The following is a 15,708-nucleotide window of genomic DNA, read 5'->3' on the forward strand; positions in this document are numbered from 1 at the left end:
TCTACATGCAAACATATGGCCATTGCCCTTACCTATAACTGGCCGTTGCAGCAAGGAGCACATGGAAGGGTAATGCATGCAAAACAAAGCCAAAGAAATTCCCAGCTCAACTTATCAACCAGCCTGCTAACCATCCCGAATTGTCCTGTCTAACAGTTTGCATTAACACACATGCAAATACACGCATAAGCTACAGAGCCCCGTCAAGGCACCCCAGTATCTGTATTCCTAACTCTAAATTTTGAGATCCTCCACAGTGGAAGTACATGCATTATAATGGATAGGCTGGTGAGCCGGGAAGGAGCCCACCCCTCCTTAAAGAGGAAGTAAACCCTGATGAGTTTACTTCCTCTTTCATTCCCTGCAAAGGCAAAGCATAATGGACTACTATGCATCGCATAGTAGTCCATTATGTGTCACTTACCTGACACAGGAGCCAGCGAAGTCGCCGCTGTCCCCTGTAGTCAGGCGCATCCATCTTCTTGGTGGGGTCTCGCAGCTCCGCCGCTGTCATTTGGCGAAGCCGCGATGACGTCACTCCCACGCATGCGCACGGGAGCCGACACGCGCGGCAGCTCCGTCGTTGAGAATGCCGCGCTCAGTGCGCCTGCGCGCCGCTGTCTACGGCGCATGCGCTGTAGACAGCGGTGCCTGTTTTCGGCCAAATATCTCCTAAACCATATAGGTTTGGGAGATATTGCTTGGACCTACAGGTAATCCTTAATCTAGGCTTACCTGTAGGTCAAAGTGGTTTGTAAGGGGTTACAACCACTTTAAAGGCACAAGGGCGTACCAGTATTTTCTGCTTGTCTACATGCACCCACTCCAGCTTCACCTGCACATCATTATGGATTATGTCTGGCCAGTGTGTGTTGGCACTGCCCCTTGTAATAGGCTCTAGGGACACATGTGATGGAGGGACAAGGGAGAAATGCATTTGAGACAACTGTCAACCATTTCATAAGGTACCCAAAACCTGAACCTTCCAAGCAGGCTCACCAGGTATTCTTGTATTCAATAAAAGCTGCAGATTTTAAACCATTTTTATGCGTCGGCTCACTGCGGATGCACAAAGCATGAGCTTTTCTGCAGAGCAAGCCATAGTGATTGGAGAGGATTTTTCACCCAATCTGATTGCTTTTTTTGTGCAAGGTGGCAAGGCATAATTGGGTGATTTTCTCACGTTTGTAGGTAGATTTGTTATGTTCACAGCAGAACCATTGTGTTGCATCAGGTTGTGGTCTGTTACCTGATGCTTTCCTGCAGGGGAAGTGATGCAAGCCAGTCACCTGGTAAGGTCTGGCAGTGCCCAAAAAAAACAATCATGATAAAATGAATTCATGCAAAAAGAATATCTGCACTCTTGGATCTCTATTACTAAAATGTTATATAAAGCCATAGTGGAGAAAAAGCTGACACGTTTCACTGAAAATTTTAATGAAGAGCAGCAATGATTTCCTTGCTACTGACTGCATGCTGAATATTGCACGGTTGTATTAACGTGAATATAAGCCCAGCAGGTGCCAAATTATGTGTTGGCTCAGTCCAGCCTTTTCGAATGTTAAACATGCTGAGCACACCTTTTTAACTCCGGACTGGAGAGTGACTCACAAACCTCTGCTACGTTTGAAGGACATTTCCGATTTTATTGATAATCCAGCTGCCTTAGTATGCGGAATCTTTGAAAATCCTAAACTCACAAATGTTTTTTTTTCTCCTCTAGAAGAGTATCTAATATACAATATGTGACCTGACACCCTCTGTCATTTTGAGTCTGGCTTTTCTATTGTACTATGAAAAGTTTGTCTTGTGTCATGGAGCTGAGTATTTTTTATTTTTTTTAATAAAGATGACCTATTGGGTCTGAGCAGTGACCACAAATGGGAACAAACATTCAAATCCACCTGTGAGGGGCAGTTCAAATGGTGCTAAAGCCTAAGCATTTCTTGCATTAAGATAAAAAATGTTTAGGCATCGAATGTTGTGCCCCCCCCTTCTCCCCTTATACTTACCTGAGCCCTCATTCAATCCAGCTCTGCAGCTCTTCTCTCCCCTCACTTCTGAGTCTTGCTGGCTTTGGAGGAACCAGGAGCCATGGACTGCCAATCAAAGCCAGTGACAAGGGAGTGGGGGTGGGGCAAAGTCTCGCTGCCTTTGTCAATGGACACACCAGTGGGGCTCAGGAGCGAGCATGCACAAGTACCCCCCCCAAAAGTGAACCTAGTTTTTAAAGCCAAACATACTATCATGTGTTCCTGTTGAGTTAGCACAAGAAATCTACTTCTGCCAGGAGTACCAAGCCTCCTCCTAAGCCAGTGACTTTCTTCAAGTTCGAGAACATGCATGACATAACCAAATCTTATGAGACTAGCAGTCAGAGGCACTAGTGCCTTGGATCTCACACTTTAGACATACAGTGTCTGTAGGTACGCCTAGGAGCCTCGCGTACCAAGAAGTAAACTATTTTTCCAATAACTATATCAGATATGTACTTTGAGTTCAGGGCCACTTCCTCGAGGCAGTTTGCTTATGTGTGGTAGTTATTCTATACAAAATGTATGTACCCCGCTGTCAGGGGTGGGGGGCGGGGCAACACTGATATTCAGTAACATATAATTAAAAGCTTTTAGTTGACTCCACTGACTGCACAGTTTAACTACATATACAAAAGGGTTCTACCTAAAAGATTTGCAGTTCTGTATAACCATTCTTGTGATCCAGGCTGCGCAGCTCGGGCCCCGGCCTTCATTGCAGTTAGGCAGTAAAACATGGTTACAGACACACATCAGGTGGCTGGTAGGACCATGAAGGAGGGAAAAGCACATTGTTGAGATTATCCCTGGGTCTTCCCTTCTAAATGAGGAGCAGTGAAACATGGTTTGACCCTTCCTCTCCCAGTCTGAGAGCTACTGTAATGGAAACGGGGGGGGGGGGGGGGGGGGCAGAATTCTGGTATTCTTACAAAATGTAGTTCAAAATTATGCTTAAAGTCTGCTGGACCCAGCTGACTGTGTTCAGGCTCAGACATCTATCCTAGTCCGCAGTCAACTGCTCTTTGTGCGGCTGCATGCGAGCGGCAGCTGTCAGGCCGTCATTAGTTTAAGTGGATAGCCCAGTCATATGGGTATCAAGAATTTACACATTCTTGCCGCAAGAATCTAATGGCCACACCAACCCAGCCATGTGAAAGTGGCCTAAAACGATCAGATATAAATGGTAGAGCTACTCCCAGGAGGTGTCATGCACCTCGCTAGACTCATAGTATTCATTTGTTTTTATTACAAAGGAGCTGAATTCCTGGAATTCAGCTTTAATAATTTTAAAGCTGAACTCTAGGCAGATATAAATGACACAATTCATCATTGTTACCTCAATAAATATTTTTTAAATGCTATCAGTGTAAGTACCTGAATTTGACCACCTGCAGTCCCTGTACACCATGACTTAGGTGTAAAGAGGAAGAAGCAGTTGAAGCCAGTCAATTCACATGGTGACAAGAAGCATGTTGATAGGCGGAGGCAGCAGAGTGACAGATGAGCTTGCCAATGTCCAGTTACAGGCTGGTCCTGGATGACTTGGGCTCAGAGAAAGTAGGTTAAATGATGTTGGCCATCAGACAGAGGACATCTAGTGTCGAAAAAAAAAAAAAGTACTGCAGGAAAAATAAAATGTTGAATATTGCAGAAAAGCTGGCTTTTTATTTTATGTTTTAATAGGCTATTCATTTTATCTTCTTTTTGTCTGGAGTTTTGTTAAATACATACCTGGGTTTACTAAGGCTTTCAAACATCTACCTGGATTTCAGGATTGGATTGCTCGCTGGATTTTCAGCTATGTTTACAGCATTGGGATGTTCGGTCCCTGGTGTGGAAGCTTAGGGATGTATGAGCACGCTTCATGCATGGATTTTATATCCAGCTTCAGTATATTTTCTTCTTATCCTATACAGTATCCTGCTGTGCACAGCTTGAGTGTAAAAAAAAGATCTTTCATTGCACACGTGCCATGGAATATTATTTTAACTGGAGAATATTTCAATTTATTGTATTTTCAGACATTTTTGCCAGTTAAATTCCATGGAAGTGCATGACTATACTCCCTGATATCTTGACGTTAGCCGGGCTTCTACAATCCTCCTGCCTTACAAGAGTTAATCTCTGTGAAGTGCAGCATCAGAAAGCGCTGCCAACAAACCTTTGTTCCTTTTCAGCAATCTGTTGAAATCGCAATTCCCTTTTGCCGAGTTTTCTGTGCCAAAGGTCTCTTCATTGTCTGATACTTGAAATCAAACCATTTAAACTCAAAATAATCCTTCGCCAAGTTTACTGTCCTGCATTGTCCAGTGGGTACCCGTGACCAAAGCAAAATTTGAATGCTTCAAATAGTTCAAAACCCCAATGAATGGAGCTGAGCTTGACCACATCGCCACCTTCTGGTGAAAATGTAAATCTGATGTTGGTACTACTATTACTTTTCTATTGTAAAAATAGATCTTTTTTACAAAGATCTATTTTTATAAGATCTTTTAATATATTGTATTATACCAACAGGATTAAGGATACATGTATTGATTTGCAAAGCGGCTAGATGAGGAAAAACAATTCCGCTGAAAAAGTGATAACAAAATGATCTCTGTTCTCACATTTTACATTGACGCCTGTATTTCCTGTTGGTGCAATTTTATAGTTTTTGTCAATCAAATCAATACTCCATTCTTTGTAGCTTCTCTTTCTTGGTCTGATCAAAACTGTCCCACATTCATGTTAAAAATCCACAATTGTGTAGTTGTTCTTAGCTCTGGTGGATTCACCGATTGTAATTGATCTAATTGTATGTGGTGGATGGCAGCTGGATGCGATTAGTAATGTGTCACCTACGCATTCTTTCCTGTATGTTTTAGTTACTACATGTTTTTTATCCCTGTCCCTTGTCAAAACTACACTATATTACCAAAAATATTGGGGCACCTGCCTTTATTCACACATAAACTTTAAAGGCATCCCAGTCTTAGTCCGTAGGGTTCAATATTGAGTTGGCCCACCCTTTACAGCTATAACGGCTTCAACTCTTCTGGAAAGGCTGACCACAAGGTTTAGGAGTGTCTATGGGGATGTTTGACTATTCTTCTAGAAGCGCATTTGCGAAGTCAGGCACCGATGGGGATGAGAAGGCCTGGTTTGCCGTCTCCACTCTAATTCATCCCAAATGTGTTCTATTGGGATGAGGTCAGGGCTCTGTGCAGGCCAGTCAAAAAAATGTATACTGCTATTAAAACACCATAGTCTTTAGATAGAGATACAGCGGGTAAAATAAGTATTGAACATGTCACTATTTTTCTAGGTATAATAATAAAAAAAAATATATTAACTTGGAAGATAGGTACAAAGCTCCCTGGGATGAGCAGTCTTTCAGGCACAAATACCAAATCCCAGTGAGGTAGTGACAAACAGTGCAGTGTTTATTTGTGATATATACAAGTCTATATACAGGTGTTATACAGTGTTCCAGAAAACAATTAGAAACAAAAATAGCCAAACAAAAACCTAGCCGTGTCTCGGCACTAACTATACAATATTTACAGGTCCTAACTACCAGGCCAAGCAAGCCTACAGCTTGTCGGCTTCCACATACACCGCTTAATAGCTTCTACCAGCCTTTTGCTTTCCTAGACAGAAGTGGTGGTTGGGTGGTTCTCAGGCCAAGCGCGCTGGCTGTCTCAGTTGAGTTTAAATTGGCCTGGGGGAGAGGACCAAGAAATACGGTGACGTATTCAATACTTATTTTACCAACTGTATATTTATTTTTGAATGATTATTTTACTACACTGGATTTTTTCAATAATTGCCTGGATTTCTGCTTTAACTACTTCAATACAGGGCACTTCCACCCCCTTCCTGCCCAAACCAATTTTCAGCTTTCAGCGCTGTCACTGTTTAAATGACATTTGCACGGTCATGCTACACTGTACCCAAACAGAATTTTTATAATTTTGTCCTCACAAATAGAGCTTTTGTTTTGGTGGTATTTGATCACCTTTGCATTTTTTATTTTTGCTAAACAAATAAAAAAAAAAGACCTAAAATTTTGAAAGAAGAAAAAAATTATTTTTGTTTCTGTTATAAAATTTTGTAAATAAGTACGTTTTCTCCTTTACTGATTTGGCACTGGTAGGCGGCACTGATGGGTGGCATTGATGGGCAGCACTCATGGGCAACACTGGGCACTGAAAGGCTGTACTGATAGGTGGCACTGCTGGACACTGATAGATGGCATTGATAGGCATCACTGATGGCACTGGCAGGCATTGGGGATGGGCACTGATTGCTAGCTGCCTGGGCACTGATTTGCATTTCCCTGGTGGTCCAGTGTGGTGGCAATCCCTGGTGGTCCTGGATGGGCATCCGAAGGGGGGCTGTGCTGATAAACAATCAACAGCTCTTCCTGTTTACATCGTCATCACCCGTGATTGGACTCGGCTGATTATGTGGTAAAGGGCCTCCATCAGAGGCTCTTTATCGAGATTGGTGTAGCGGTGTGTCAGACTAACACCACCCATTGCCGCTGGCGATCTGACGATCTGCCAGATATTGGTTGTATAATCTGTCACTGATGGCTAAAGATGGAGGTAGATGATAATGAAGTTGATAGATTACTTTAAGAAAAGTTTGATGCATTCTGTGGAATCTATTAGTCACTTCCGTCTTTCGAAACAAAGAAAACACTTTGATCACAAAGATTAGAGGTTTTGTTTAATTGTTGTTTTCAATTCATTGCTAAGGAAAGAAAGTGACTTAAAGAAGAACTTGCTACTTACTACTCTCTCAATCAACTTTAGCATTTTTTAATGCTTATGCTGCTAATGATACTAAATATATAGGAAGTCTATCATTTTTTCACATGTTAAACTTTTCTTATTTTTTATTTTTTCTACACTTTGTCAGTTACATTCCGGTTTCCAGGCCTAGCTAAATTATACATCACAGGACTCTTCAGGAGGGGAGGAAGGTTTTCTCAGCTAAGCACACCCTCCTGCCTGCAAGCCTGAGCTAAGGGCGGATGGATTCCAGGAAGTAAATGCCACATTAATCCTCTGCCCTTACACAAGATGACCACGGCCAGTAATGCTGGGGGGAGGGGGGGTTAAAGTGATATCTCAGTAAAATAAAACATGGCAACATGAGTGGATGGATGCGTTTGCTCTGACTTTTAAAAACGAATAAGTGTTTTTGGTGTGTGGTGCTCAGATGTAGTAAAGTTCCGCTTTAACAAGTGTGTCCCATGACTGATTATATTAAAGCTTCAGACAGCTCTTGAAGTGGATGTAAACCTCAAACACGGAAAATGAACAAAGCATATCCTCCTATAGTGTGTACTTGTCTCAATCCAGATCACTAAGTGTCGTTTCGGTCTGCTACCTCCGTTATCTGCATGAGTCACTTATGACAAGTTTTCCTGGCGCCAAGAGAAAAATGGTGACAGGGGAGGGAACTCCAGCTAATTGACAGCCTCAGCTCTGTTCCTGTGTGCTGTGTGAAGGGGGTGTGTCCATTCCCTCCAATCAGCTCTCAGAGCTTTCCTCACTGGTCTGTGCTCTGCTTTTTTTTCTGACTGCTCAGACAAGCTTTAAAGTCTGCACTGTGAAAGGATGTAGAGTAGAGAAAACTTCAGATATTATTATTATTATTCAGGATTTATATAGCGACAGCAAGTTACGCAGCGCTTTACAATATAAAATGGAGACAATACAGTTACAATACAATTAAATACAAGAGGATTAAGAGGACCCTGCTCAGAAGAGCTTACAATCTAAAAGGGTGGGGCAGGTGGTACAGAAGGTTATAATTGTTGGGAATGAGTTTATGGAAGTGGTAGGAGATTAGTTTGAGACGTGATAGGCTTCCCTGAATAGATGAGTTTTCAGGGATCGTCTGAAGGTAGCAAGAGTAGAGGATAGCCGGACCGGTGGAGGTAGCGAGTTCCAGAGGATTGGAGAGGCTCTGGAGAAGTCCTGGAGACGAGTGTGGGAGGAGGAGACGAGAGAGCTTGAAAGTAGGAAATCTTGAGAAGAATGGAGAGGACGGTTTGGGTGATATTTGGAGACAAGATTGGTGATGTAGCTCGGGGCAGAGTTGTGAATGGCTTTGTATGTTGTGGTTAGTATTTTGAATTTAATTCGCTGGGTGATTGGGAGCCAGTGTAGGGATTGGAGGAGAGGGTTGGCAGACACTGAGAGGTTGGTAAGGTGGATAAGTCTGGCAGCAGCATTCATGATGGACTGAAGAGGAGATAGCCTATGGAGAGGCAGGCCAATGAGAAGGGAGTTGCAATAGTCAAGGCGAGAGATAACAAGGGAGTGAATGAGGATCTTGGTAGTTTTTATTGTTAAAAAGATAGACAGATACTATGGTTTACACCCACTTTAATATTTAGTTACACAGACCTGAGTCTGTTGTAACTACATTCCAGGCAGGTTGCCATTTAATCATCCTTTATAGTTTTTTTTTTTTCTTTATAGCTTCTAAAACTGTGTATTCATATAGTAAGGGGGTAGGCTCAACTGTTATGGGTACCCATAAACCATTCCAGAGACCTTGACACCCAGGAACAATCCAAGCAGGTTTTTCTTAGCCCTTGTACACACGGTCGGAGATTCCGGATTAATTCCGGAAGAGGTCCGGAAGTGATGTTGCATACACACGGTCGGACTACGTTGTCAGAAAATCCGATTGTACATAACGTGATGACGTTATTTCGTTACGACGGGACTACGTTCAGGCTAGTAGCCAATAGCTTTGGTCTAGGAATTTGATCTGAGCATGCGTGGTACTTTGTCTGTCGGAGTAGGCTACACATGATCGGAGTATGTCCGATAGGAGCATTTTGTCGGAAAATGTTTCCGGCAAGTTGGAAAAGTTGGTCCGTCGGATATTCCGACGGAAACAGTCCGATGCAGACCACACACAGTCGGAATATCTGACAAAACGCTCCGATAGGAAACATTCCGACGGAATCTCCCACCGTGTGTACAAGGGCTTACACTTTAATTCAGCAAGACAGGAAGTCTTTGAACCAAGACTATGGAATAAAACAAATCGCCTGCTTGTCAACTAACTAAACTTACATTGGTTCCTTAACAGGATGCCACCTAGTGGCTTCCCCTAAACAAACGGGTAGCATATGTTATCTTTTTAGTGTTCTATCAGCAGTCAGTGTTTTCATTCTGCAGCAGGCTCCCATGCCAAAGAAAGCAAGAGGGAAAGAAAGCCTCTAGCATCAGTCAATCTACATTAAAAATGATTAAAAAAAAAAGTCTGGCTAGCAGGAAAGATATGGACTCAAAAAGGAGGTTTTAACCTATTCAAAGCACTACAAAGGCTCCAGGACTCGCAACAGAACCTATTACAATGTGAAAAAAAACTGAAAGTTTTGTTAGATCATTTGGTAAGAAACATAGATGCCATATACACGTTCTCCGAAATCCTGCCAGTCATATATAAAAATATAAAATCTAGCATTCTTGATACTTTATATGCATTCATTTTATTCAGCCTAGTTCCATGCTATTGATGACTAAAATAATCTCATTGTCTACAGTGGATAGACTTAATGTGGCCAAAGATCTCAGCTGACAGTTGGAGGTGCAGGCATGATGATACATTCATAGAGGTCTTTTTCTAAAGCTTTCTATGTAGACATACAACTTGCAGGCCCCCCTGAGCACATATATGCCCCGAGGAGCATGAGAGGAAAGTCGCTGGCAATGAAACCATGAGCATTATTTCAAACATTCTGCATATCCAGATTTTTTGTAATACATTTGTTGCTTAAATTACTGTATTTATTTTATTATTGCTATTTAATTTTATTACAGTTTATATCTGTTCAAGCTTGGAATTGCCCCACAAATACAAGACTTACTGGGAAAAGTGGACTTCACGGGTAAGAAGCATGACCTCGGTTATCATACATTTCTAATTAAAGAAAATTCTGCTTAAGAAAAACACTCTTCTATGGTTAGCACTGGTGTACCTTTTTAGATTTCTAGATTTTTACAATACATTTGTCACAAACATGAGTTAATTGAAAGATACTAGCTGCATATTGTACTCTACACCATATTCTGCATCGCTACAGGCAATATTGCATTTTTTGGCACTAGTAGGCTAAATCTTATTGGCTGTGAGCGAATTCATCATTTTGAATGCTCATTGGATGGCCTTGTATGTCCTAATTGCTGAGTGTCACCTGAGGGTGATAAGGGCATTACAATGCCAAATACTAACCATGCTATACTGTTTTTCACATGTGTGATTTGGTAAAAAATAGAACATGTTATGTACTCGGCATTAATTATTGTGTTTGTTGTCTAGAGGAGGAGATCAGCAACATGAGGAAAGAGTTGGAAAAATACGGTATTCAGATGCCCTCATTCAATAAAATAGGAGGAATCCTGGCCAACGAACTGTCTGTGGATGAAGCAGCCTGTAAGTTTTGTAGGCGGGTATACTAAATATATATACTATGACAGCATTATTTAAGACTCGCCCCACCACCACATTGTTCAGCTTAAGTGCCCATATGCTCTGATAGCTTTGCTGTTTTTCTCATTACAGTATTTAAAGTAAAGTTTGTATGAACAGGAAAATTACCCTTATAAATAGCATCATCACCATCTGCATAGGTGCCAACCTCTCAGACTGGCAAATGTAAGACTGGCCACACAGTCACTTTGTTTTTCTTTCAGATGGTTTTATATTGATAAACTTGCTTATTCAGTGTGAGGGTCTAGATTTTGGTATTTTTTTTATTTTTTTTTATTTTTTTAACTTACAAATTTTTTTAACTTACAAATCGAAAATGTCATCTGATTTATGTGGCCAGTCGGTGAGATGACGGTGCTAGCTGAAGCTGATCTAGGGTGAATGTACAGTAGAGTTTATGGTAATTGGGGGTTTGATCCCTTGCCTGATCGCTGCTGTTTCCACATGACAACACACTGCTAAATTAATCTGCAACGCGCTTCTCCTACCATGTTGTACAAGCTGAACAGGAATGGTCTCCCAGTGCAAATGTTCATTTTTTTTTTTTTTTTTTTTTTTTTTTTTTTACTTTTTTTTTAGGGATGCACTGATTGGCTCAGATACCCAGGAGTGGTTGTATCATACTCAACCTTCCATGAATAGTCAACTTCCTTCAGCATTAGATCTCCGCTTATAGGTGGCTGTAGGGAAATTTCTAGTTCTGTTGAATACTGAAGGCCAGACAGCAGGTCCCTCAAAATGATTCTAATTGGGATCAAGGAGAAAACTGTGAGAATTTACATGTAACACTCGAGTCACATCTATGCCTGTATCTATTGAGTGTTTCTGCAGTACTTTCCGCAAGTTTTTGCCATGTTTTGTGTTTTTTTTTTCCCCATTTAAAAAAAAATTTGTTGGGCAGATTTAAAAACGCAAATCGTGAAAATCACTGTAAAAAAACACTACATACTTTTCTGCTGCTTCTCCACTGAAGTCTATTGAACTAAAAAAAGGCGCCATTTTGCTTTAAAAAAAAAGGCTGACACTTTCCAAAAATGCAGAGGCACAAAAATGCATTGATGTGAATGTGTTCCATAGGTAACAATGTTAATAATGTCCTGCGTTTCTGCAAAAGGCATGCAAAAATGCATTGGTGTGAATGAAGCCTCACATAGCAATCCAAGTTTGGTTTGTAGCTAAACTGCTTGTAGAATTGTTAGGCAGTACAAATGTCACCAAAGCATTCAAGTCTATGGTGAGGAGGATGCCAAAAACAGACACCACCACTACCAGGGGAAACTGTGGAGGTCAGACAAGGTCTTCTGATTACTCGTTTTTTTTCTGTATTGTTCTTGACTGATGGTGTTTGCTTAGTCCCCATAGACATGGGATTGTTTCCAATCCTGGTTGAAATGGCCAGATAGGAGAGCATGCATCTCATGTCAAAGGGCACATTTTTTGTTTAAAATATTTTTATAAATGCCATATTTTTCTTTTTTATAAGTGATAATATAATCACCAAAAGGATCCAAGAAAGGGCAGGCAGCTTCCATTGCCATTTGGGTCAGTCAATTCAGGGCTACGTTCTGAAAAGTAAAGCTCCTCTCTTTAGGGTGAGAGCTCATTCTACCAGGGGTGTAGGAACCTCCTGGTCTTTTCGCCATCAGATATCTGGCTCAGATTTGTAAAGCTGCTACCTGGTCTTCAGTGCATACATTCACAAAGTTTTATTAAGTGGATGTTCAAGCAGCCGAGGATTCGGCTTTTGGCCACAGTGTACTGCGGGCAGCCGTATAAGTTCTGATGGCTATTGTTTGGCAGGGTGTCTTCATCCCCTCAAGGCTATTGCTCTGGGACCTCCCAGCAGGTAATGAATATTAGCCTAAATCCATGTCCCATGATGTATGAAAAAGAATAGGATTTTTTTTTTTTTGTCATACTTGACCGTAAAATCCTTTTCTTTGAGTACATCATGGGACACAGAGATCCCTCCCCTCTTTTTTTTGAGGATTCAGTGCTTGCTACAAAAGTGAAGTACTTCCTGTATGGGAGGGGTTATATAGGGGATCACTTCCTGTCTAAAGACCTTAGGTCTACCAGTGTCCATTCACCTAGAGATGAAGTATAACCCAGCAGGTAATGAATATTAGCCTAACCCCTGTGTCCCATGATGTATGAAAAAGAAAAGGATTTTACAGGTAAGTATGATTTTTTTTTTTCTTTTCTTTTTACTTTCTGCTTTAATACATATCCAAAAAAAAAATAAAAAAAAATGTTATTAATCAGTTTAGGCCGATATACTTCTACATATTTTTGGTAGAAAAAATTGCAATAGGCGTGTATGTATATGGGTTTGCGCAAAAGCTATCGCATCTACAAACTACAGGATAGATTTAGGGACTTTGTTTTTTTGTTTTACTGGTAATGGCAGCAATCTGCGATTTTTAGCAAGACTGCCACATTGCGGCAGACAAATCTGACCCCAAATGACACTTTTTGGGGTCCAGTGACATTATTTCATTGATCAGTACTATAAAAATGCACTGATCAATGTAAAAGTGACACTGGCAGAGAAGGGGTTAACACTAGGGTGATCAATGGGTTAAGTGTGTTCTCTAGGTGTGTTATAACTGTAGGGGTGATGGTCTTACTGGAACGTGACAGAGATCACTGTTCCCGATCACTGGGAACAGTAGATTTGTCACGTGAGCTGGCAGAACGGGGAATCGCCTTGTTTACATATGCAGTTCCCTGTTCTGACTCTCCTCACCGCAATTGTGGGTCGACGGCAGACCTCTAGTTATTTATTTATTTATTTTTTGTTTTGGTGTTCTAATTCCTTTGTGATTTATTGATCAGATATGGGCATTTACTCTCTCTAATCGTGATGACCCGAAACTTGCAATTCTATACATACCCAGCCCTAAAGGGAGACTTGCTGGTTAATGGTTTTGGAACAGTTTTATATTTGGTCTACTTTCGTCACAGTCCACCATGTGGTGTGTGTGTGTTTGTTTTTGTTTCATATATATATAATATAAATATAGTTTATTTAAATTCATATAAATACTTTGTCAATGGGACTATTTGTTTATGCCTCCTTGCTTTTAGTGCACGCAGCTGTGATTGCAATTAATGAAGCGCTGGACAAGGGAGTAGCCAGTCAGACAATGATGACCCTTAGGAATCCTAATGCAATGCTATTAAATGCGGAGGAGAGATTTGACCAGCAGTACCATGATGAGCTTTCTCAAGCTAAGAAAATAAAAGAGGAGAATGCTAAATTAAAGGTAAAAAATTCAAAAACGGCCTACCTACTGCAAATATCGAATTCACTGTGGAACAGCCACTGAATGATAATGCTCACCAAGACAATGATCTTGGGTAGTGAGATTCAAGGCATAGTAAAAGAACTGAAAGAAATCCTGCGTAAACAGCAAAATACAAATAAAAATTGTGTGTAAGAGACCAAGTCAAGATGTATATGTTTGTATAATATATATATATATATTTATATTATAAATAATATATTTATTTAATACACAGACACACGCTATACAGTGGTGTGAAAAAGTGTCTGCCCCCTTCCTCATTTCCTGTTCCTTTGCATGCTTGTCACACTTAAGTGTTTCGGAACATCAAACAAATTTAAACAATAGTCAAGGACAACACAAGTAAACACAAAATGCAATTTGTAAATGAAGGTGTTTATTATTAAAGGTGAAAAAAAATCCAAACCATCATGGCCCTGTGTGAAAAAGTGATTGCCCCCCTTGTTAAAACATACTATAACTGTGGTTGTCCACACCTGAGTTCAATTTCTCTAGCCACACCCAGGCCTGATTATTGCCACACCTGTTCACAATCAAGGCATCACTTAAATAGGAGCTGCTTGACACAGTAAGGTCCACCAGAAGATCCTTAAAAGCTACACATCATGCCGAGACCCAAAGAAATTCAGGAACAATTGAGAAAGAAAGTAATTGAGATCTAACAGTCTGGAAAGGGTTATAAAGCCATTTCCAAAGCTTTGGGAATCCAGCGAACCACAGTGAGAGCCATTATCCACAAATGGCGAAGACATGGAACAGTGGTGAACCTTCCCAGGAGTGGCCGGCCGCCCAAAATTACCCCAAGAGCGCAGCGACGACTCATCCAAGAGGTCACAAAAGACCCCACAACAACGTCCAAGGAACTGCAGGCCTCACTTGCCTCAGTTAAGGTCAGCGTTCATGCCTCCATCATCAGGAAAAGACTGGGCAAAAATGGCCTGCATGGCAGAGTTCCAAGGAGAAAACCACTGCTGAGCAAAAAGAACATCAAAGCTCGTCTCAATTTCTCCACAACACATCTTGATGATCCCCAAGACTTTTGGGACAACATTCTGTGGACCGATGAGACAAAAGTGGAACTCTTTGGAAGGTGTGTGTCCAAGTATATCTGGCATAGAAGGAACACTGTATTTCATAAAAAGAACATTATACCAACAGTAAAATATGGTGGTGGTAGTGTGATGGTCTGGGGCTGTTTTGCTGCTTCAGGACCTGGAAGACTTGCCGTGATAAAAGGAACTATGAATTCTGCTGTCTACCAAGAGATCCTGAAGGAGAATGTCCGACCATCTGTTCGTGTACTCAAGCTGAAACGAACTTGGGTTCTGCAGCAGGACAATGATCCTAAACACACCAGCAAGTCCACCACCGAATGGCTGAAGAAAAACAAAATGAAGACTTTGGAGTGGCCTAGCCAAAGTCCTGACCTGAATCCTATTGAGATGTTGTGGTATGACCTTAAAAAGGCCGTTCATGCTCGAAAACCCTCTAATGTAACTGAATTAGGACAATTCTGCAAAGATGAGTGGGCCAAAATTCCTCCAGGACACTGTAAAAGCCTCATTGCACGTTATCGCAAACGCTTGGTTGCAGTTGTTGCTGCTAAGGGTGGCCCAACCAGTTATTAGGTTTAGGGGGCAATCACTTTTTCACACAGGGCCATGATGGTTTGGATTTTTTTTCACCTTTAATAATAAACACCTTCATTTACAAATTGCATTTTGTGTTTACTTGTGTTGTCCTTGACTATTGTTTAAATTGGTTTGATGTTCCGAAACACTTAAGTGTGACAAACATGCAAAGGAACAGGAAATGAGGAAGGGGCAAACACTTTTTCACACCACTGTATATTCTAC

The 15,708-nt window shown here is 41.2% G+C and overlaps 1 protein-coding gene across 4 annotated transcripts in view; it reads left to right on the forward strand.

Moving 5' to 3' along the window:
* IQGAP2 (IQ motif containing GTPase activating protein 2) overlaps positions 1 to 15,708 on the forward strand; it is a 401,604-nt gene that overhangs the window by 207,633 nt on the left and 178,263 nt on the right. For all 4 annotated transcript variants that reach the window (XM_077462564.1, XM_077462563.1, XM_077462566.1 and 1 more), the window contains 3 exons: positions 9,872 to 9,939; positions 10,371 to 10,484; positions 13,632 to 13,810. In XM_077462564.1, the coding sequence (XP_077318690.1) occupies positions 9,872 to 9,939; positions 10,371 to 10,484; positions 13,632 to 13,810 (361 nt within the window). The remainder of the gene's footprint in view (positions 1 to 9,871; positions 9,940 to 10,370; positions 10,485 to 13,631; positions 13,811 to 15,708) is intronic.

This window comes from Lithobates pipiens, unplaced genomic scaffold, assembly GCF_037356315.1.
Source record: "Lithobates pipiens isolate NorthernLeopardFrog02 unplaced genomic scaffold, aLitPip1_a1.2 Scaffold_3, whole genome shotgun sequence".
Classification (NCBI taxonomy): Eukaryota; Metazoa; Chordata; class Amphibia; order Anura; family Ranidae; genus Lithobates; species Lithobates pipiens.